Source organism: Salmo salar, chromosome ssa20, assembly GCF_905237065.1.
Source record: "Salmo salar chromosome ssa20, Ssal_v3.1, whole genome shotgun sequence".
NCBI lineage: Eukaryota > Metazoa > Chordata > Actinopteri > Salmoniformes > Salmonidae > Salmo > Salmo salar.
This window is the reverse complement of record NC_059461.1, coordinates 38,948,883-38,971,473: the sequence shown is the minus strand read 5'-3', so window position 1 is coordinate 38,971,473 and position 22,591 is coordinate 38,948,883. Positions and strand designations below refer to the sequence as shown.

At 44.7% G+C, this 22,591-nt stretch overlaps 2 protein-coding genes across 5 annotated transcripts; both read right to left on the bottom strand.

Annotated features, from left to right (window-relative positions):
- Positions 1 to 3,465: 3,465 nt before the first annotated feature.
- Positions 3,466 to 12,524, bottom strand: LOC123729155 (uncharacterized). Of its 3 annotated transcripts, XM_045703308.1 has the most exons (6): positions 12,236 to 12,524; positions 11,230 to 11,281; positions 10,173 to 10,241; positions 9,477 to 9,537; positions 5,352 to 5,436; positions 3,466 to 4,937 (listed from the first exon to the last, which is right to left on the bottom strand). In XM_045703308.1, exons 1-6 carry the CDS (start codon positions 12,250 to 12,252, stop codon positions 4,889 to 4,891), a joined length of 333 nt encoding a protein of 110 aa, XP_045559264.1. In that variant the 5' UTR covers positions 12,253 to 12,524; the 3' UTR covers positions 3,466 to 4,888. The 3 variants fall into 3 exon arrangements, 2 of the variants coding, with proteins under 2 accessions (XP_045559264.1, XP_045559265.1); XR_006760923.1 differs by lacking the exon at positions 9,477 to 9,537 and having other exon boundaries at positions 12,188 to 12,499; XM_045703309.1 differs by lacking the exon at positions 9,477 to 9,537 and having other exon boundaries at positions 12,236 to 12,522.
- Positions 12,525 to 12,815: 291 nt separating this feature from the next.
- On the bottom strand, positions 12,816 to 22,190 carry LOC106580580 (synaptobrevin homolog YKT6). 2 transcript variants are annotated; one of them, XM_014161793.2, is made up of 8 exons: positions 22,026 to 22,190; positions 21,296 to 21,517; positions 20,927 to 21,009; positions 19,559 to 19,659; positions 19,150 to 19,254; positions 18,958 to 19,023; positions 18,553 to 18,654; positions 12,816 to 16,062 (listed from the first exon to the last, which is right to left on the bottom strand). In XM_014161793.2, the coding sequence occupies exons 2-8, from the start codon at positions 21,397 to 21,399 to the stop codon at positions 16,027 to 16,029; spliced, it is 597 nt and encodes a 198-aa protein (XP_014017268.1). In that variant the 5' UTR covers positions 21,400 to 21,517; positions 22,026 to 22,190; the 3' UTR covers positions 12,816 to 16,026. The 2 variants fall into 2 exon arrangements, with proteins under 2 accessions (XP_014017268.1, XP_014017267.1); XM_014161792.2 differs by having other exon boundaries at positions 21,296 to 21,521; positions 22,026 to 22,188.
- Positions 22,191 to 22,591: the final 401 nt, after the last annotated feature.

Sequence of the window (22,591 nt, the reverse complement as noted above, 5' to 3'; positions counted from 1 at the left end):
TCCGCTGCTACTCTGTTTGTTATCCATGCATAGTCACTTTACCTCTACCTTACGTGTACATATTACCTCAATTACCTCGACTAACCGGTGTCCCCGCACATTGACTCTGTACCGGTACCCCCTGCCTCGCTACTGTTATTTTATTGTTGCTCCTTAATTATGAGTTATTTTTCAATTTTTTACATATTTTTTACTTAGTAAATACTTAACAAAACAATGCAGGTAAGAATTTAAGGGCTTGTAAGTAAGAATTTCACTGTAAGGTCCACACCTGTTGTAATAGATGGTATAAGATACAATAATGTAAGATATGTAAACATTATTAAAGTGACGTTATTTAGAGTGAAATTGTATAATGTGACTAGTGATCCATTTATTCAAGTGGCTAGTGATTGCATCTCAATGTAGGCAGCAGCCTCTCTGAGTTAGTGATTGCTGTTTAGCAGTCTGATGGCCTTGAGATAGAAGCTGTTTTTCAGTCTCTCGGTCCCAGCTTTGATGCACCTGTACAGACCTCGCCTTCTGGATGGTAGCGGCGTGAACAGGCGGCGGCTTGGGTGGTTGATGTCCTTGATGATCTTTTTGGCCTTCCTGTGACATCGGGGGCTGTAGGTGTCATGGAGAGCAGATACTGTGCCCCCGGTGATGCATTTTTCAGACCGCACCACCCTCTGGAGAGCCTTGCGTTTGAGGGCGGTGCAGTTGCCGTACCAGGCTGTGATACAGCCCGACAGGATGCTCTCGATTGTGCATCTGCATCTCCTGAACAACGCTCTGTTTAATATCATCTGCCAGCTGATGTTTGGGAGCCGCTTTGACTATAGCGACCCCAGCTTCCAGACCCTGTTGAGCTACCTGTCTGAGGCCATGCGGATAGAGGAATCCCTATAGACCCAGGGAAGACACCAGCAGGAAGACACCAGCAGGAGGACACCAGCAGTAGAACACCAGCAGTATGACACCTGTAGTACAAACCCACTGAAGCTCCATGTTTAATCCCTGTAGCTGTATGAGACAATCCCTGGCGTAATGAAGCACCTCCAAGGACCTCACAATGCCATCTTCAGCCACTACCAGGCCATGGAAGCCTTCATCAGGGAGGAGGTGGAGGGACACAGGCGGGACCTGGACCCCAGGCACCACAAGACTACATAGACACCTTCCTCATAGACAGAGAATTTAAGCGGCTCTTTCTATTACTCGGACGTTATTTACCCCCAATGATGAGTTTTGAAAATGTTCATTTGGGATTGATGCTGGGATTGGTCTTCCTGCTGACAGCACAGGGTTTGACCTGGCCAACCTGGTGCTGTGTTCTCTGAGACCACCTCCACCTTCCTGCTCTGAGACCACCTCCACCACCCTGCTCTGAGACCACCTCCACCACCCTGCTCTGAGACCACCTCCACCGCCCTGCTCTGAGACCACCTCCACCACCCTGCTCTGAGACCTGCTCTGAGACCACCTCCACCTCCCTGCTCTGAGACCACCTCCACCTCCCTGCTCTGAGACCCCCTCCACCTCCCTGCTCTGAGACCCCCTCCACCACCCTGCTCTGAGACCCCCTCCACCACCCTGCTCTGAGACCACCTCCACCACCCTGCTCTGAGACCTGCTCTGAGACCACCTCCACCACCCTGCTCTGAGACCACTTCCCTGCTCTGAGACCTGCTCTGAGACCACCTCCCTGCTCTGAGACCACCTCCACCTCCCTGCTCTGAGACCACCTCCACCTCCCTGCTCTGAGACCACCTCCACCTCCCTGCTCTGAGACCTGCTCTGAGACCACCTCCACCTCCCTGCTCTGAGACCACCTCCACCACCCTGCTCTGAGACCACCTCCACCTCCCTGCTCTGAGACCACCTCCCTGCTCTGAGACCTGCTCTGAGACCACCATCACTCTGCTCTGAGACTACCTCCCTGCTCTGAGACCACCACCACCACCCTGCTCTGAGACCACCTCCACCTCCCTGCTCTGAGACCACCTCCACCTCCCTGCTCTGAGACCTGCTGAGACCACCATCACTCTGCTCTGAGACCACCTCCCTGCTCTGAGACCACCTCCACCTCCCTGCTCTGAGACCACCACCACCTTGCTCTGAGACCTGCTCTGAGACCACCTCCACCTCCCTGCTCTGAGACCTGAGACCGCCATCACTCTGCTCTGAGACCACCTCCCTGCTCTGAGACCTCCACCACCACCACCCTGTTCTGAGACCTACTCTGAGACCACCTCCACCCTGCTCTGAGACCTGCTCTGTATAATCACACACACACATACAGGGTGAGCCTGTGACAACATGGATTGGCATTTTAAAACTAGTATGTGCCTCCGTCATGAAAGATGAGTTAATATTAACATTTATTGGACCTGTTGACGATTGGTGTTAAGCCCTCTGTTGTGACACACAGACACAAGGTCCAGGCTTAGATAGAAAGTATTGGGCTGGCAGGACGGGCCTAACATGTCTACCAGAGCCAGTATTCCATACACGGAAGATGTTATCCAGCAATCCAGAGGATGAGCAACATTATATCTCTCAACGCACCCTGGATGGCCTACAGAGACACTATGCTGGATGGTACCTCATACCAAAGGTGTGTGTGTGTGTGTTCTCAGTGTTGTGTGTAGGGCAGTTGTGTGTTAGTGTTCATATATTTGTTGCTTCTAGAGCACAACATTGATGCTTAACCTGAACTCAGTGCTGTTTGATCAGGCTGAATGGGAGACACCAGACATCTTCAACCCACAACACGTTCTGGATGCTGACGGACACTTTAGTAAGCGGGATGCATTCTTGATCTTCTCTGCAGGTAATCTTAACCTCACCTAAAGAGGGTTTGTGGCATCCCTAAGTAAGCATGATCTTCTCTGCAGGTAATCTTAACCTCACCTAGAGAGGGTGTGTGGCATCCCTGCCTAAGGGAATGTCTGGCCAGGATAGAGCTTTTCCTGTTCTTCATCAGTCTGTTCCAGAAGTTTAGTTTCTCCACGCTGGATGCAGCGGAGCGGCGTCTGGATGGACAGGAGGGAGCAACAAGAACACCCCACACCACGATGAATCCCCCACTGCCCTGCAGGAACCTCTCATACCGTGCACCCACTGTGCTAAACACAGCAGAGACCAAATATAGACCTTTTTGTGGTTGAGGGCCACGCTCCATTAAAACTACAACAGGACAGTGAACATTTTACAAGTTTATTATTTACATAAAACCCAAAGGACTTAAGACTTGAATTTCTTAGATTCATCTAGTTTTGTATGACTTCAGGACCTCCCAGTAACACAATTTATTAGTATTTGATAGAGCTAATTTTGAGCCGATTCATTTTAAAACCTCTCCTTTCCTAGTATTCCGTTGCATTGTTTGTTAATCAGTGAATGTACATTCATCCCAACACTAAGTAGTAATTCGGGTGTAAATTCAGATTTAACTCTGATAAAAGTAAAAGGAAAACTCAGTAAAGGTGCAAGAACACAAATCACAGTTTAATGAAAGGAACAGTAAGTCACATCCTGAGGAAATGTAACATGGCAAAACATGGATATCATAAGACCATTCACTCAAATCAAAGAATTTCAAATACACAAAAACTCCAGCTCAATCATTCACCTAAAGCCGTCATATTACATGCACAACCAAATATAAAAAGTATTAGCAAATTTCCCATTCATAGACACTTTACAACACATGTAGTCAACCCTAATCAAAAGCTACACACACACACACACACACACAAAGAAAAAAAAACATACCCACATGTTTGCCAGGCCAGTAGGCTTGTTGACCGATAGGAAGAACAGTGACCTGTGCTGCCTCCTTCCTCAGTAGTACAGAGTTCACTGTCAACTGTCAGTGACCCGCAGACACAACAGTGTAGCTACGCTTCAGTTAGTCAGCATCTCACGGAGGCATTGCACTGTGGCATACAGTGGATCCTAGATCCTAGATTTCTCAAACTATTGGGGTCCGGGGACCCCTTTTGTGATAGCAAATATATAAGGAACGCCCTCAATCAGAACAACTTGAGTGAGAAAAATAGCATGCAAGGTGTTTTACCATGACTTCGGCAGAGCATGGTCGGATGAACCAAGGCTCGGTCCTGGGAAGGAACCTTTTAAAAGGCCAGCCTCTTGACATTTCCTATATTTCTACATATTTTGTCATGGGGCAAATATTCTGCAATTCTACACATTTTCCCATGAGGCAGAAAGAAAACTTCAATTTAAAATATATACACACACACACACTTTGGGTTATTGAGCTGAAAAATGTATAATTGGTGGAGTACTGTAGATGCCAATATCCCTGTGAGCCTCCCAGGCCCACAATGTCCAGGGTTTAAGAACATAAATTGTATATTAATAATATGACATTTTATTGTATTACACTCTAAACTAATTCAACAGATCCCTTGCAAAAAATGTGTTTAACCTGTTAGTAATACAGATTATTATTATTATTATTATTAAAAAAATGTACATACAAAAATGTTTACATTTGATGGGTCTGCAGACCCCAGCTTAACTGATTCAGATTGTTTGTTCATGCTCTATGATGCACTTCAGTTGGATCCTTTAGCCATTTGAGTGGATCCTCTTAAGGCAATTTAGAAGATCCTTTTAGATCCATTTGACCGGATCCTTAGATTCCGGTCCATCCTCTGACCACGATATGCTAGATCCATAATATGCCATCCCCTAGCTTTATGCAAATGTTTCTGAATCTCCATTTCCTCTCAGATGTTCAGGAACATCCTGATGAGAGACTCAAGTCAGTATGAGTGGATCTTTCTGGGTCCGTTTGACTGGCCGGGGTTTGATGCATGAGTTGAATCCATTGGATCCTCTGGCCAGATGGCCTAGATGAGATCCTGATGGTCAGTCAGCATACTTGGCTCCTCTTGTCTCTAACTCTCACCCTCCTCTTCTTCCTATGTTGAGTGTTCAGCTGTTACTTAGTGACTAACTCAGAAAACGCTATAAATATAAAATGTTAATCATTTCTGAATCCCTTGAGATTGAAAAAATTATTATACAATGTCATTTTGGGTAAAATGATCCACTTTAATCTTAAACTATGGTGTCCAAATAAGTAAATAAACAATTCTGTGTTTAAACAGAGATGATTACATCAGACAGTAATTAGAATTAACTTTAAATAAACTGACATTACTGGTTACTATTTGAGAAATAAAGATTATTATGGTGGCAATGTCTGACTAGATCCAAAACCTGACCCACGAGATAAGATCGTGATGCCACTGTTATCCTATCAAGCCTGGACAAGTATTCCTTTTCAAACCAATGTCACATGAGAATGCTCAGATTGGTTTCTTGTTCCTTACCTTTGGGGTGGTGAGACCATACACTTCCACAGAACTGCATAGAGACCCAGTACGAAACCAATGAACACTGCTGCTGCAATGGCTCCTACACACAGACAGATTTAGGGAGAGAAATCTATGTTCACACATTTAGGAAGTATACACTGTCACAGATGGCTTTGAGTGTCAAAAAGAAAAAAAAGAAATTCGGTGAAATTCCATCACATACAATATGCTACCCTCACACTACCCTGTCACGTCTGTGGTGGATGAATCAGAATTAGTTGGGTAACATAGATAATTAAGATGGTTTATTAGTATAATATGCTTATGTGAGATACTTGTCATTAGAAAGTGTCCTTTGGACTCATTAGAAAGTGTCCGTTTCCCTTAGCTCTCAGTCACTTGGGGCCCAGAGAGGGGAGAGGTCAGACTTGTTTTTTACATGTCTCTGTTGCTATGCAGAATATCAGCAAGAGAGGAGGACAGAATGAAATATTGTCTTCATATGTGAAAGTCTTTACCCATTCTTAAACCATGTAAAGCTTAACTTTCTGAACATTCGAGACGTGTAGTCCACTTGTCATTCCAATCTCCTTTGCATTAGCATAGCCTCTTCTGTAGCCTGTCAACTATGTGTCTGTCTATCCCCGTTCTCTCCCCTCTGCACAGCCCACACAAACGCTTCACACCCGTGGCCGCTGCCACTCTAACCTGGTGGTCCCAGCGCGCACGACCCACGTGGAGTTCCAGGTCTCCGGCAGCCTCTGGAACTGCCGGTCTGCGGCCAACAAGGCAGAGTTCATCTCAGCCTATGCTACCCTCCAGTCCCTCGACTTCTTGGCACTGACGGAAACATGGATTACCACAGATAACACTGCTACTCCTACTGCTCTCTCCTCGTCTGCCCACGTGTTCTCGCATACCCCGAGAGTATCTGGCCAGCGGGGTGGTGGCACTGGAATCCTCCTCTCTCCCAAGTGGATATTCTCTCTTTCTCCCCTGACCCATCTGTCTATCGCCTCCTTTGAATTCCATGCTGTCACAGTTACCAGCCCTTTCAAGCTTAACATCCTTATCATTTATCGCCCTCCAGGTTCCCTTGGAGAGTTCATCAATGAGCTTGACGCCTTGATAAGTTCCTTTCCTGAGGATGGCTCACCTCTCACAGTTCTGGGTGACTTTAACCTCCCCACGTCTACCTTTGACTCATTCCTCTCTGCCTCCTTTCCACTCCTCTCCTCTTTGGACCTCACCCTCTCACCTTCCCCCCCCTACTCACAAGGCAGGCAATACGCTTGACCTCATCTTTACTAGATGCTGCTCTTCCACTAATCTCATTGCAACTCCCCTCCAAGTCTCCGACCACTACCTAGTATCCTTTTCCCTCTCGCTCTCCTCCAACACTTCTCACTCTGCCCCTACTCGGATGGTATTGCGCCGTCGCAACCTTCGCTCTCTCTCTCCCGCTACGCTCTCCTCTTCCATCCTATCATCTCTTCCCTCTGCTCAAACCTTCTCCAACCTATCTCCTGATTCTGCCTCCTCAACCCTCCTCTCCTCCCTTTCTGCATCCTTTGACTCTCTATGTCCCCCATCCTCCGGGCCGGCTCGGTCCTCCCCTCCTGCTCCGTGGCTTGATGACTCATTGCGAGCTCACAGAACAGGGCTCCGGGCAGCCGAGCGGCAATGGAGGAAAACTCGCCTCCCTGCGGACCTGGCATCCTTTCACTCCCTCCTCTCTACATTTTCCTCTTCTGTTTCTGCTGCTAAAGCCACTTTCTACCACTCTAAATTCCAAGCATCTGCCTCTAACCCTAGGAAGCTCTTTGCCCCCCCCCTCCTCTCTCTCTGCGGATGACTTCGTCAACCATTTTGAAAAAGAAGGTCGACGACATCCAATCCTCGTTTGTTAAGTCAAACGACACCGCTGGTCCTGCTCACACTGCCCTACCCTGTGCTTTGACCTCTTTCTCCCCTCTCTCTCCAGATGAAATCTCGCGTCTTGTGACGGCCGGCCGCCCAACAACCTGCCCGCTTGATCCTATCCCCTCCTCTCTTCTCCAGACCATTTCCGGAGACCTTCTCCCTTACCTCACCTCGCTCATCAACTCATCCTTGACCACTGGCTATGTCCCTTCCGTCTTCAAGAGAGCTAGAGTTGCACCCCTTCTGAAAAAACCTACACTCGATCCCTCCGATGTCAACAACTACAGACCAGTATCCCTTTCTTTTCTCTCCAAAACTCTTGAACGTGCCATCCTTGGCCAGCTCTCTTGCTATCTCTCTCAGAATGACCTTCTTGATCCAAATCAGTCAGGTTTCAAGACTGGCCATTCAACTGAGACTGCTCTTCTCTGTGTCACGGAGGCTCTCCGCACTGCTAAAGCTAACTCTCTCTCCTCTGCTCTCATCCTTCTAGACCTATCTGCTGCCTTTGATACTGTGAACCACCAGATCCTCCTCTCCACCCTCTCCGAGTTGGGCATCTCCGGCGCGGCCCACGCTTGGATTGCGTCCTACCTGACAGGTCGCTCCTACCAGGTGGCGTGGCGAGAATCTGTCTCCACACCACGTGCTGTCACCACTGGTGTCCCCCAGGGCTCTGTTCTAGGCCCTCTCCTATTCTCGCTATACACCAAGTCACTTGGCTCTGTCATATCCTCACATGGTCTCTCCTATCATTGCTATGCAGACGACACACAATTAATCTTCTCCTTTCCCCCTTCTGATAACCAGGTGGCAAATCGCATCTCTGCATGTCTGGCAGACATATCAGTGTGGATAACGGATCACCACCTCAAGCTGAACCTCGGCAAGACGGAGCTGCTTTTCCTCCCGGGGAAGGACTGCCCGTTCCATGATCTCGCCATCACGGTTGACAACTCCATTGTGTCCTCCTCCCAGAGTGCTAAGAACCTTGGCGTGACCCTGGACAACACCCTGTCGTTCTCCACTAACATCAAGGCGGTGACCCGATCCTGTAGGTTCATGCTCTACAACATTCGCAGAGTACGACCCTGCCTCACACAGGAAGCGGCGCAGGTCCTAATCCAGGCACTTGTCATCTCCCGTCTGGATTACTGCAACTCGCTGTTGGCTGGGCTCCCTGCCTGTGCCATTAAACCCCTACAACTCATCCAGAACGCCACACCCCGTCTGGTGTTCAACCTTCCCAAGTTCTCTCACGTCACCCCGCTCCTCCACTCTCTCCACTGGCTTCCAGTTGAAGCTCGCATCCGCTACAAGACCATGGTGCTTGCCTACGGAGCCGTGAGGGGAACGGTACCTCCGTACCTTCAGGCTCTGATCAGTCCCTACACCCAAACGAGGGCACTGCGCTCATCCACCTCTGGCCTGCTGGCCCCCCTACCTCTGAGGAAGCACAGTTCCCGCTCAGCCCAGTCAAAACTGTTCGCTGCTCTGGCACCCCAATGGTGGAACAAGCTCCCTCACGACGCCAGGACAGCGGAGTCAATCACCACCTTCCGGAGACACCTGAAACCCCACCTCTTTAATGAATACCTAGGATAGGATAAAGTAATCCTTCTAACCCCCCCCCCCCCAAAAAAAAAAAATATTTAGATGCACTATTGTAAAATGGTTGTTCCACTGGATATCATAAGGTGAATGCACCAATTTGTAAGTCGCTCTGGATAAGAGCGTCTGCTAAATGACTTAAATGTAAATGAAGGGATGGCGTGATTAATGGGGAACCAATTATTTGTCTCCACAATGTCTGTGCGCAGGTCACTCCCCTCAGTGAGCTTGTCCAGGAGTGGGGTCAGGAGGGGGTTTGCTTGAGATGGGAGTATCTAGAGTTGACAATTGATATATGCCATTGGATGAAATGGTGTTTTTGTTCTATGAAGTACCTGGGACGAGATTAGAACCTCGTCATTAGGGATCAAACTGAACGTTAATTTATAGCGAATGCTATGTGGCTGTAGATACTCCTCTCTAAAGTAAACAGTCTTTCTTTGTGAACCGTTCCTAAATGTCTGTGGTTTGTCATGTCAAAGGGGGGCGGATATTTGCTATAAAATATCTCAGTAGTCATTGTGTTGGGACCTTCCTTTTTCAATGGCATCATTGAAGGTCAAGTGCTTTTGCAAAAGTATCTTAAGTATTAAAGATGTAGTTAACTCGGACTGGTGTTTTTGTAACTCTCCTCATTTGGTAATGCAGAAATTAGCCACCACACGTCCTGCAACATCAAATGGAAAAGGCATCTTAACAGAGCAGCTCAAACTCATCGACAGGACATGTAACTGTTTGCAGCAGTACAGAGACGACACTTAGCACTGCACTGCCCCTTGGCTGACCATTAACAATTACTGACCATTACTGTGGCTAGCGGAATGTCATGCTGTCTTCCAAACCTCTGGCCTGCCTGGGTCTGACCACCTGACACATGTCTGATTAAGTGTTTTATTTTCCACCAGGGAAACATTGAGCATGTTCCAACTGAAACCCTAAAATCAGATAAGAGGATAGCAAGAGAGTGAACTCATGACCCACCCCAAACACTGTTTTCCTCAACAAAAAAGCCAAAGAGAGAGAGGAATGCTAAACTTTCCCCAATTTAGACTAAAAACACACTTAAAAAGCCAGGAGCCATGGTGACACAATGAGGTCACCTCAGCCTGGTCATTATTTGACATTTGGTCAGCATGTATCTGGATCGTCTATGTCTAGAGGGATCCAGATAGACTTACTGACTGTCCAAAGAAGAGATGAAGGGAGAGGCACTGAGCTACAGCTTGTTTAATCTGCCTGACACATCAATGCACCAAGGTAACAGACTAGCCTTTGTCAATGCAAACAAGTGATGAGTCTCACCTGGGATGATGCCACTGCCTCTGGGCTGGGGGTCTTCTGTGTATGAGGGACGAGGGATGGCCGTTGACTCTAAGAAAAATATTAAATAACGCTTGAATGAGATTTGCTGTGTGTAGCAACAGTCATCAAAAATGTTAAGATTGTCTGTTTCTAATAAATGCAACAGTTGGACAAGGGATGAAGATTCTCCAAACTTTTAGAATTGATAAAATCCCTTATATATTGACAGAATTATAGCATATTAAACATTTTACTGGCACGGACAAATCATGAATGAATTCAGGGATTTGTGGGAATTCAGTTATTCAACTTAAATGTAATGTTTTTTAATTTTTGTGTGCCTAATTTGCATATGGCTAAATGAGTTTGCATATATGAATACATTAACATAAATGGGTGGAACAGGGCTGTAACCACCAAAAACTTGCTCTGTCTTCTAGGCCCACCTACACTCACCTGCTGTCTTCTAGGCCCACCTACACTCACCTGCTGTCTTCTAGGCCCACCTGCTCTCACCTGTGCCGTCTTGACTGCCTCAAATTACTGTTGTCCAGTCCTCTTGCATAATTCAACAAGTGTTTCAATAGCAGGATACCCTCAGATTTAAAATCAACACGCTTGGCTCTAGATTATACCCATCTATACATACTTTACATTATTTGTGTGATCAGACATATCAATATAATCCAAGTGTTTCTTTTCGGTAGTTGCTTTCATTTCAGCGCACCTAATTTGTAAACATTTCAAAATGTATGAAATTACTTTTTTAAATTCCACAAAAACCATGAACACCCAACAAAATAAAGTTATCTTTCTTGTGATGTAAGTGTCGAGGAGATGTGTTAAATCTCAGACGAAGCTTGGCGTTTTTATAGATGCAATGGAAAGCCAATGTTTTCCATTGAGCCCATTTCAGCCATTTCAGGAAGTACACTGAAATTCCCATTCTCTTCAAAGCTTTTAAAATAGGAAAAATTGGAATTTAAATGTGGTTTACTTTCTGAATTGACTGGAATTTTAATGAAATTGACCCCAAACCTGACTGATACACACTCACCATTGCGCTGTTCATATGTAGCGAAGACCCATGTGTGCATTGGAACAGCTCTCTGAAAGACAGAGACAGACTGAAAACGTACAGGACACACACATAATCCCAACGAAAAACACAGTACTGGTGAGCACAGGAGGTTGGTGGCACCTTAATTGGGGAGAACAGTCTCCAGACAATGACTGGAGAGGAATCAGTGGAATGGTATCAAATACATCAAACACATGGTTTCCAGATGTTTGATGCCATTCCATTTGCACTGTTCCAGCCATTATTATGAGCCGTCCTCCCCTCAGCAGCCTCCTGTGCTGGAGAGTGGAGACACAAGTTCCTGGAAGAAAATCCCAACAGAGGCATTCAGTAGCATCTGCTTGTCTGTGCATGTCCTCAGACTCATCTCCTGTTGACAGTTGCACTCTGATCCAACTCAGAGGCCTACTTCAACTCAGGCAACACTCAAAAATGTGTGATTTTAAGTCAGCTTGCAGTCACCCTTCCCTGGAGAAAAATGACAAAAACTGCCCTTGGCCACTTTTTAAAAAGACACAGTAAACACATAAAATCTGGTTTCAGCAAAAACATTGGAGGAAGTCTTGCAGAATGGAAAATTAAACTAGGCCTATGGCGCGCCATGATTGTTTGTCCAAGATAAGAACTGAGCCAGCGACAGAGTTTCCAAAACATCTGTAGGGTTTTTCACAGCCTGCATGAAAGTCTCCCATCAAGAAATACGAATAATCGCATAGGCAGTTTGCAGACCAATATAAAACACTTTAATATATGCAGGGATACTCGTCGTAGGAAAAAAAAAAATAGGTTCAGTAAATTACTTTTATTCCTTACAAATATTCCCTCGTCAATCAAGTTGCAACAATGTAACAGCTGAGAAAGCACGTCCATGAAAACATGCAGGCTACAAATGTCTCTTTAAAAATATCGAATGTAAATATACTGGACGACCTACCTGTTTTTATTTGTTTATTCGCCTACGATGAGTTTGTTATACTCTTACCTCCGAGGTGTTTCCATCGCTAAATACAATTTTGGTCTGGTTTTTCAGCCCCGTCCACATTTTTGCACGCGTGTGTAGTGAAGTTAAAGGGAGTGATGACGCTCCTCTCGTTTGCCGCTGGTCGGTTGCGAGCTCACCAGGAAACCCTCTGTCGCTCCGTGGCTTCGCTCCGTCAAAACACTTTTCATCAGCTGACTGCGATCTTCAGGAGGGCGGAGAGAGTTGTGTTCATGGGACGTACAGCCTTGATTCGTCTGATAAAAATACCTATTGTGATGTATACATATAATTTAATCAGATTGATGTTTCTCGAGTTGTTGTATTAATAGGCTTACCCTATCCACACTGGTGGAAAAACTACCCAATTTTCATACTTGAGTGAAAGTGAAAGTCACCCAGTAAAATACAACTTGAGTAAAGTCTAAAAGTATTTGGTTTTAAATATACTATCATGATTACCATTACTATTAGTTGTTATATCTTGCCTATTTGGTTTGCTTGATTGGTTTATTACAAAATGATTCCCACAGGTTGGTTATAACACTACATTTTAAAACAATGAATTTACAGGACACGTCTGTTCAAGGCCTTTTGTATTTTATCTAGGCAATATTACAACTTCTGTAAACAGTGTTTTAGCAAAATAAATGTCAAAAATATTTAATACAACATCTTCAATGTTTGCTTCCAATTCCATGATGTGCTATTTAACTAAATAAATTACAGAACATCTCTCTCCCAATTAGACATGAAATTTAAAGTGGAGAAACAAATCGCTTAAATTTTAACAGCATTTGTAACAGTATTTAAGTTTTCAGCACAACTTAGACGTTGACAGAACAAAATTCCTCAGAGCAGATGTTTTTTTGTTCACCCTTGGCTTCCTTCTTTTGGGGAGTTGATCATAAGTGTACAAGAGTCATCAAAGTGTCCTTTATTGGAAACACTGGTGTCAAGTTAACTATCTGTTTGCCCCACTCAACTGAGAAGCAGGTTAAGATCCAACATTATGGGGAGTGTAGTCAGCCTACTATTACACAGAAGTTGTGCCATAAAGCAATAAGAGCAGTTCAGGTCACAGACTAATTATGTATTTGCACACAGACGTTCACAAACACACGTACACACACACACAAAATCAGGTCATAAGACAAAATAAAGCAGCAAGATAAACTAAATCTAAAATATCAAAGGCCTCTCTCCATCTCACATTGTTCACAACTTGTCCTCTGGAGTCTGGGAACACAATGAAAAACCATCCAAAGCCAAATGAGTGTTACGGTAGTGATTGTAAGGAGTGCTATCTGGGATGTTGGCCTGTGAGGAGTGTGTTTTTCACACAATGCTGAGCCAGTTAAATGAAACAGAAAGCTTTGATAGAAATGTTTGTCGAACACACCTGATTCAGTGTTATGCTGAAAGGGGAATCTTGTCTGTTCTATACCGTTCTTTACAAATAGTCCCTCGTCAATCAAGTTGCAACAATGTAACAGCTGAGCAAGCACGTCCATGACGGGTCAGAGCTTAAAAGGCGCTGCGTGATCAATCCATCATCTGCAATGGCCATGCAGCATTTACGGCCTCTGCAGAAATCAGGCAATTCATACTTGCGGAAGTGAGTTTGTTTTTTTACAGGACCTCCCGCCACTACCTAGCATCAACCAATCATGTCAATGCAGAGCTATTTTTATTTAACTAGGCAAGTCAGTTAAGAACAAATTCTTAATTACAATGACGGCCTAGGAACTGCATTGTTCAGGGGCAGAACGACAGATTTTTACCTTGTCAGCTCGGGGATTCAATCTAGCAACCTTTTGGTTACTGGTCCAACGCTCTAACCACTAAGCTACCTGCCGCCTCAATGCCCTTTGCATTGTTAAAACATTTGGGAGGCCCACAGCAATGCGGTACAGAACTTAATTTGGCCTCAGTGTGCCTCCGGATGCTCTGCAATGATGTCACACCCTCCATACGGAGTTTCAGACCACACTTTCTGATCAAGCATAAATTGGCTCTTATGGAGGATCATAACCATTGAGAATGATAAAGGCCTCTAGTGGCCAAAATGCCATTTTAGCATTGGCAGTGCCATTGAGGGCTTCCACCATACTTCCACCATTTTAAAGTAGTCGACTGGGTGGGGATTCCTACGGGTTGCAGCCTCAATGGCGCTGCCCATGCTGTGACAGACGCTATAATGGCACAGCTATAAAGAGGAGTCTTATATCTATCTCTATGATCAGAACCCATTGGTGGATGGCTGATGGCTGATTCATTGTGAGAGCCATGTCTTAAGACTGCATCCAGACAGACCAATGATTTAGATAAACACTACATGACTGATAGGGGGCACTGTGTTGAAGCCACCGTCTCGCCATCTTGGCACTCCCCCAGCATTGTAAAAAATATTTTGGAATCTATAGAAATGCATTTATTAATGTCTACATTTGTTTTTTTTTACACATGTATTCTACTACAGACACCTTAAATGCATACTTTTAAATTATGTGAGCTAAACATAAAAATACAAAATGAAAAAAATGTTTTTCCTTAAAGTATAATTGAGATTACTAATGTTACAACAAAACAATATTTAAATATATGTAACTTTGTCCTTGAAAAATGTAATTGAAATACTGTATAATTTCAATAATTCCTATGGAGGACTGCTCCTACTGGGGAGAACCAATATGGCCAACCAGTGGCTTCAAAGCCTCTCAATAGCCAATACATAGCGTCAACAATCCAGTTTTTGTATACATCATTGGTCCAGACAAGAAACACTGGTTTGTTTAGCTAACTTTGTGAAACACAAAATGTAAAAAAGCTTTGGAGGGATTACAGCGCAACTGCAGTAGGACACTGCAAGACCTGCCTTTCATACGACATACTCATACACAGCAGGACTTCAAAGTAACCCATAATTCAATAAGGCTTAGTATCTCAAGACATCACTACACACTGCTTTCTAAGTACAGGCTACCCAATTTAGTTTAACAAGCCCATCTGCACAAGCAATACCAATCAAAAACCTGGAAATGTTTCAAAGTTTTCACATGCCTCCACAAAAAAACAACATGATTTAATAAGATTAAATCACTACCCTAAACCATTCTGTGGAAATTAGCAATTTCATCATGGAGTTCTGATGTCTCAGAGCCAGTTACAAACAGCCACTGCTCACCCAAATCACATTACACAGAATATAATTCCTCCAGGATACAGAGGCCCTTTAAATATGTAACTGAATATACCTGAACTACGAATGTGAGGAAACAGCACCATCTAGTGGGAAAAGAAAATACGACGACACTACAAGACCTTTACGAGAACAGCAGCAGATCATGTGTTCCAGAAGTCTCGTTTAACGTTAGCTGCAAGTTACTACATAGAACAGAGCGAGATTGTCAGGGTTGCTTTAAAGCCAAGCATGAGAACTTAATCTCTCCTCCTTCAAAACGCAAGATTCTGATACAGTCTGAAATTCAGGAAACGCTTTAAGACTTTTTTCAAAGAACAAACCACGAAAGATACAAACAACACGTTATTGATTATTGACCACGTCCTGGCTGGCTATGAACCACCTCAAAATGCCTTTTGAGAGGTTACAATGAAGCAAATAAATATAATAATTTTCCCCTGCCAATCACCCCCCCCCCCACCCAACTGCCTCTGTGCCCTCCCAGTGACTGAGCGGAGGCCATTCTATCTCCTGGAGGCTGGGGCATGATGGGAGTTGTAGGATGAGCAGAAAGGCCAAGAGATGTGTCTAAGAGGACGGTTCACAGTCATTACATGACCTCGCAGCATGAGTTCTGCTTCCGTGCCTGTGGGATAGAAAACAGAGAGTGATTGATTAGCAATTACTACACTGCTCAAGAAAATAAAGGGAACACTAAAATAACACATCCTAGATCTGAATGAATGAAATAATCTTATTAAATACTTTTTTCTTTACATAGTTGAATGTGCTGACAACAAAATCACACAAAAATAATCAATGGAAATCCAATTTATCAACCCATGGAGGTCTGGATTTGGAGTCACTCAAAATGAAAGTGGAAAACCACACTACAGGCTGATCCAACTTTGATGTAATGTCCTTAAAACTAGTCAAAATGAGGCTCAGTAGTGTGTTTGGCCTCCACATGCTTGTATGACCTCCCTACAACGCCTGGGCATGCTCCTGATGAGGTGGTGGATGGTCTCCTGAGGGATCTCCTCCCAGACCTGGACTAAAGCATCCGCCAACTCCTGGACAGTCTGTGGTGCAACGTGGCGTTGGTGGATGGAGCGAGACATGATGTCCCAGATGTGCTCAATTGGATTCAGGTCTGGGGAACGGGCGGGCCAGTCCATCGCATCAATGCCTTCCTCTTGCAGGAACTGCTGACACACTCCAGCCACATGAGGTCTAGCATTGTCTTGCATTAGGAGGAACCCAGGGCCAACCGCACCAGCATATGGTCTCACAAGGGGTCTGAGGATCTCATCTCGGTACCTAATGGCAGTCAGGCTACCTCTGGCGAGCACATGGAGGACTGTGCGGCCCCCCAAAGAAATGCCACCTCACACCATGACTGACCCACCGCCAAACCGGTCATGCTGGAGGATGTTGCAGGCAGCAGAACGTTCTCCACGGCGTCTCCAGACTCTGTCATGTCTATCACATGTGCTCAGTGTGAACCTGCTTTCATCTGTGAAGAGCACAGGGCGCCAGTGGCGAATTTGCCAATCTTGGTGTTCTCTGGCAAATGTCAAACGTCCTGCACGGTGTTGGGCTGTAAGCACAACCCCCACCTGTGGACGTCGGGCCCTCATACCACCCTCATGGAGTCTGTTTCTGACCGTTTGAGCAGACACATGCACATTTGTGGCCTGCTGGAGGTCACTTTGCAGGGCTCTGGCAGTGCTCCTCCTGCTCCTCCTTGCACAAAGGCAGAGGTAGCGGTCCTGCTGCTGGGTTGTTGCCCTCTTACAGCCTCCTCCACGTCTCCTGATGTACTGGCCTGTCTCCTGGTAGCGCCTCCATGCTCTGGACACGACGCTGACAGACACAGCAAACCTTCTTGCCACAGCTCGCATTGATGTGCCATCCTGGATGAGCTGCACTACCTGAGCCACTTGTATGGGTTGTAGACTCCGTCTCATGCTACCACTAGAGTGAAAGCACCGCCAGCATTCAAAAGTGACCAAAACATCAGCCAGGAAGCATAGGAACTGAGAAGTGGTCTGTGGTCACCACCTGCAGAACCACTCCTTTATTGGGGGTGTCTTGCTAATTGCCTATAATTTCCACCTGTTGTCTATTCCATTTGCACAACAGCATGTGACATTTATTGTCAATCAGTGTTGCTTCCTAAGTGGACAGTTTAATTTCACAGAAGTGTGATTGACTTGGAGTTACATTGTGTTGTTTAAGTGTTCCCTTTATTTTTTTGAGCAGTGTATATCAATTGCACACTGAGGAGGCTACCTCCGTGATGAAAATTAGTCGTAATAAAGAGTTTTAAAAAGGCAGAGGATCTGTAAGTAACCGCCCCGTCCCGGATCCCTTTCCATCAGAGCTGAAGATCTGAATCACGTTCTTTACACACACATTTGTGGTCACCCTCCCTTCACATTTCTGACTGTCGATCTGGAACTATAATTCACGTTTTACAGGTGAAACATCCATGCAGAATCTGTACGCCAACTATTTGATCTGAATCAGTTTCATAAGGAAATGCATTTAGATCTTGAATTCCACAGTGTTGTTTCAAAGTAGCCTACATTGTTGTTTTGAATGATGTACAGTGAGCAAATATTAGAGCAAATGGTGTTCAACTGTAGCATACCTGTGTTTAGTTTTAATCAAAGCACATACTTTGCCTAGTGGCACGCGCTGTTGAGTTTTTGGCCACGAGAGAAAAATGCAACGATTCGCACAATCATCCTAAAATCTAAAGAAATGAGGTGTTGTTACAGTAACATTATACTATGCCATTATATTTGGTTCTGTTATGTAGGATACTATCATTAACTATCATTATGTGATCTTGCAGACATTGATTCAGCGTTGATATAACTAACAGAGCACCATTCACCAGAGTAGCCTGTTCTCTGAGCTACCGAACGAATAGAGCAGTAGAAAGTAAAGTACAGAATCATTCACATGCAGAAGCTTCTAAACTGTCAAGAAGAAAAGTCGGATCAGCAGCCACTCCGTTTTTATAAAGCCTTGCAAATGAAAGTTGCACTAAAAGTAGCCCAAGTTTCATCTAACATGCAATGACAGTTTGAAGCGGAGAACTCAGTCCAGTCACTACAACACTTACAGTCTTATAAAAGGCTTTAGACTGGTTCCCCAGGTGTTCAGACTTCTGCACCAGGTCATCCAGCTTCTCCCCTCTTTCCAACAGAGACTCCATGGTGTTGTGCTGCAGAGACAATCACACCACACTTCATATACAGCATCACACCAACCACGGGCACTATCAGTGTTAGACATGCAGTAGTGCAAGTTTCAGCTTCCTATATGGGGGAAATCATCTTAGAGTCCATAGCAAAAGAAAGTAAGGTTGAGAATCCAGAGTAGAGCCAGTTTTTCACACAAACCTCCAACTGACAAACAGTTGACTTACGCTAGAGGCAATTATATGAGCTTATCTCAACTTTGCCCATTATGTGAGAGATTCTCAGAGATGTGGTTATGTCAGGGAGTGTCGACTGAAGAGACTTGCCAGAATGATCTTTGTCTCGTCCAGTTCAGCCTGCACTTTGGTCATAGCATCTGCCTCTCTGGGGTTCTGAGGAGATAGTTTGACGGAGTCTGTGTTATCACAACCATGGATATTCAAGTGTTCTTCAAAGTTGTTTCATTGTATGTGTAATGTTTGCTGTGTGTCATTTTAGAGACAGGATGCCATGTGTACCTGATACTTGGCCAGGTGGATGTCCAGAGCTTTGTAGTTGATGGTTTCGGGGTTTCCAGATGGCCAGTCTATGCTGTCCACTTGTCTGGAGAACTCCTCTAGCACCTGCATGATCAAACATTAAACCATTAAATCAGGATTTCTTAAACTATGGGTCAAGACCCCAAATGGGTCCTGGTCATGTGAGAGGTGGGTTGCAAATTATGAGAATACGTCTATAATCATACACAATTTCTTCTTAATTTGGAGGACCCCTGCATTAAATGCTGAAACAGATACCGAAAGGGCCTGGTGAGGAGCAATAACTCCGGAAGAAAACTTGAGACGAACAAGACCCAGACCAGAGAGTAATATTCTCCACTTGTTGCTAAGAGAATAATGTATCTCTCCGCACATCATCTCTACCCACCTTGTCTAGTAGTGTGAAGGCGACCCTTTGAGGGTACTCGCTGTCTGCTATCACCACTGCACTCAGACTGTCATTCCTCACATACACGTGGCACAGGTACTCTAGAGGGAGAGGGTAGGAATCATAGGAATAACCTCCTGTTAGCAGGTCGAAGACAGCACTGTGAGCACGTCTTTCTCCAGACTCCACCGTTACCCGCGTTTACATCTTTCTTAACTTATAACATGGACGCGGGGTTCTTCCACAGCACAAATGCAGAACAGGACAATCACTTCAGCAACAAGCAGAATAAACTTCTAACTGGTCAGTTTTATCTCAACCTCTTCATTCAAAGACTCAGTCATGGACACTCTTACTGACAGTTGTGGCTGCTTTGTGTGATGTATTGTTGTCTCTTCTTGCCCTTTGCGCTGCCGTCTGTGCCCAACAATGTTTGTACCCTGTTTTGTGCTGCTACCATGTTGTGTTGCTACCATTTTGTTGTCATGTTGTGTTGCTACCATGCTGTGTTATCATGTGTTGCTGCCTTGCTATGTTGTCATCTTCGGTCTCTCTTTATGCAGTGTTGTCTTCGGTCTCTCTTTATGCAGTGTCGTCTTCGGTCTCTCTTTATGCAGTGTCGTCTTCGGTCTCTCTTTATGCAGTGTCATCTTCGGTCTCTCTTTATGCAGTGTCATCTTCGGTCTCTCTTTATGCAGTGTCGTCTTAGGTCTCTCTTTATGCAGTGTCGTCTTAGGTCTCTCTTTATGCAGTGTCGTCTTAGGTCTCTCTTTATGCAGTGTCGTCTTAGGTCTCTCTTTATGCAGTGTCGTCTTAGGTCTCTCTTTATGCAGTGTTGTCTTCGGTCTCTCTTTATGCAGTGTTGTCTTCGGTCTCTCTTTATGCAGTGTCATCTTCGGTCTCTCTTTATGCAGTGTCATCTTTATGCAGTGTCGTCTTAGGTCTCTCTTTATGCAGTGTTGTCTTCGGTCTCTCTTTATGCAGTGTTGTCTTCGGTCTCTCTTTATGCAGTGTTGTCTTCGGTCTCTCTTTATGCAGTGTTGTCTTCGGTCTCTCTTTATGCAGTGTTGTCTTAGGTCTCTCTTTATGCAGTGTTGTCTTAGGTGTCTCTTTATGCAGTGTTGTCTTAGGTCTCTCTTTATGCAGTGCTGTCTCTCTTGTAGTGGTATGTGTTTTGTCCTATATTTTTTACTTTATTTTCAATCCCAGCCCCCGTCCCCACAGGAGGCCTTTTGCCTTTTGGTAGACCATCATTGTAAATAAGAATTTGTTCTTAACTGACTTTCCTAGTTAAATAAAGGTTAAATAAATAAATAATAATAATCAGAACACCGCCAAATGTTATGGCCCAGTGAGTCAGGAGTTCACCTTGTTCTTTGACTGAGGCTCGGCTGCCGTGTGCAGAACGCTCCACAATCAAGGCGCTGGTGAAGGTCATGAACTCTTGGACACTGCCAAAACCAAACACACAGACAATGGTGAAAATAGTGTTGGTGTGCTTGTCAATTCTAATGAATTCTGTTAAACCATGACAGGTTTAAGATAGGATACTATTAATGAGAGGGCTGTCATCTTCTCCTTCATCTGCACTGATGTACAAGAACTGGACAGGTGACCGAATACTCCCAGTCGGAGTCCATCGCTTTCATATATCCTGTCTTCAGATCAGTGGAGATTGAGGGAAGGAATCCCCTTTAGACTATTAAAATGTACCCAGGTGCCAAGAGGAAGACCCACCTGGAGCGTTGGAAGAAGCTAAAGGAGGATAGGTCATAGGCAGATTTAAGGAGGTTGGATTTAGTCGCTCCTTTGTGGAGGACGCTGAGGCTGTACAGCTTCATGATGATGCAGGGACAGAGAGTCACAGGGACAGAGAGTCACAGGGCTGGGGATGATAGGCGTGTCCCCGCGCAGAAGCCTCAAAACAACAACCACCACAATGCCAAGAGGTCTCAATGCCTGCCTGCCAAGAAGGGGAAACAATTCAAATCACATGAGCCAAAGCAAACCAAGCATATAGCCACAAAGGACATGTTCTGTAAGATAGCCTACTACACACAGTGCCACATATTCTACACACAGTGCCACATATTCTACACACAGTGCCACATATTCTACACACAGTGCCACATATTCTACAATCTAAACGAATGCTAAACTAGTTAACATTACCACGATAGAATCACAGACGGAACAAGGGTTAGTTAAACATATCTTTGAAATAAGTCGACATGCAACGCTTCGTCACATACTGTATCTTCATCAATATAGCTGGTTAGTTAGCTCACACCGATTGCTAGTTAGATAGCTAAATTATTTATTTTAGTTTCCTGGCGAGATGAGGAGCAATTTGACAGTGGAGGAATGAATCTAAATGCGATCCCACTTCATGGAGAGCTGGTTAACGTTACAACAACTGATGTTCTTTCGACGACAGAGTTAGCTAAAGTTAATTTGTCGTACTTACCAGATAAGACTGCACTGTTTGACATATGTTGAGAATAAAATACCAACTGAATTAGTCCATAACTACAGATCGTTCACTAATGCAGTTTATTTCTAGCCACTCCAACCACGTCACGACATAAGCAATGTCCCACAGTATAATTGTTCCGGAATGCAACACCGCCTCATCTTCTTCTTCTATGATATCATGGCGGTCCGGAAACATTCGTTAAAGTGCGTGCCGCCACCTACTGTGCTGGAATGATCTGCCAATTCTGTACTACCATGAAAATAAAATTCACAACCAAATAAATCCCAAACTTCTACCACACCCTCCCCAACCCCATAGAACTAGATATATATCATGTTGAAACATTCCACCCTTAGGACTGTTCAGTATGTCAACAACTATTTCAACAGTAACATCTGTTACCCCAATATCTCTTTTGGAGTCTCCACAAAAACCTTCAACCTGACATTTCTGCTTTCCACAACCAGAGTTATATTGATAACCTTACCAATAAAACCTATGAAGTCAACTTTATTCATTATTAAAGTGTCATTTGACACCGCACATTAATGAGCACA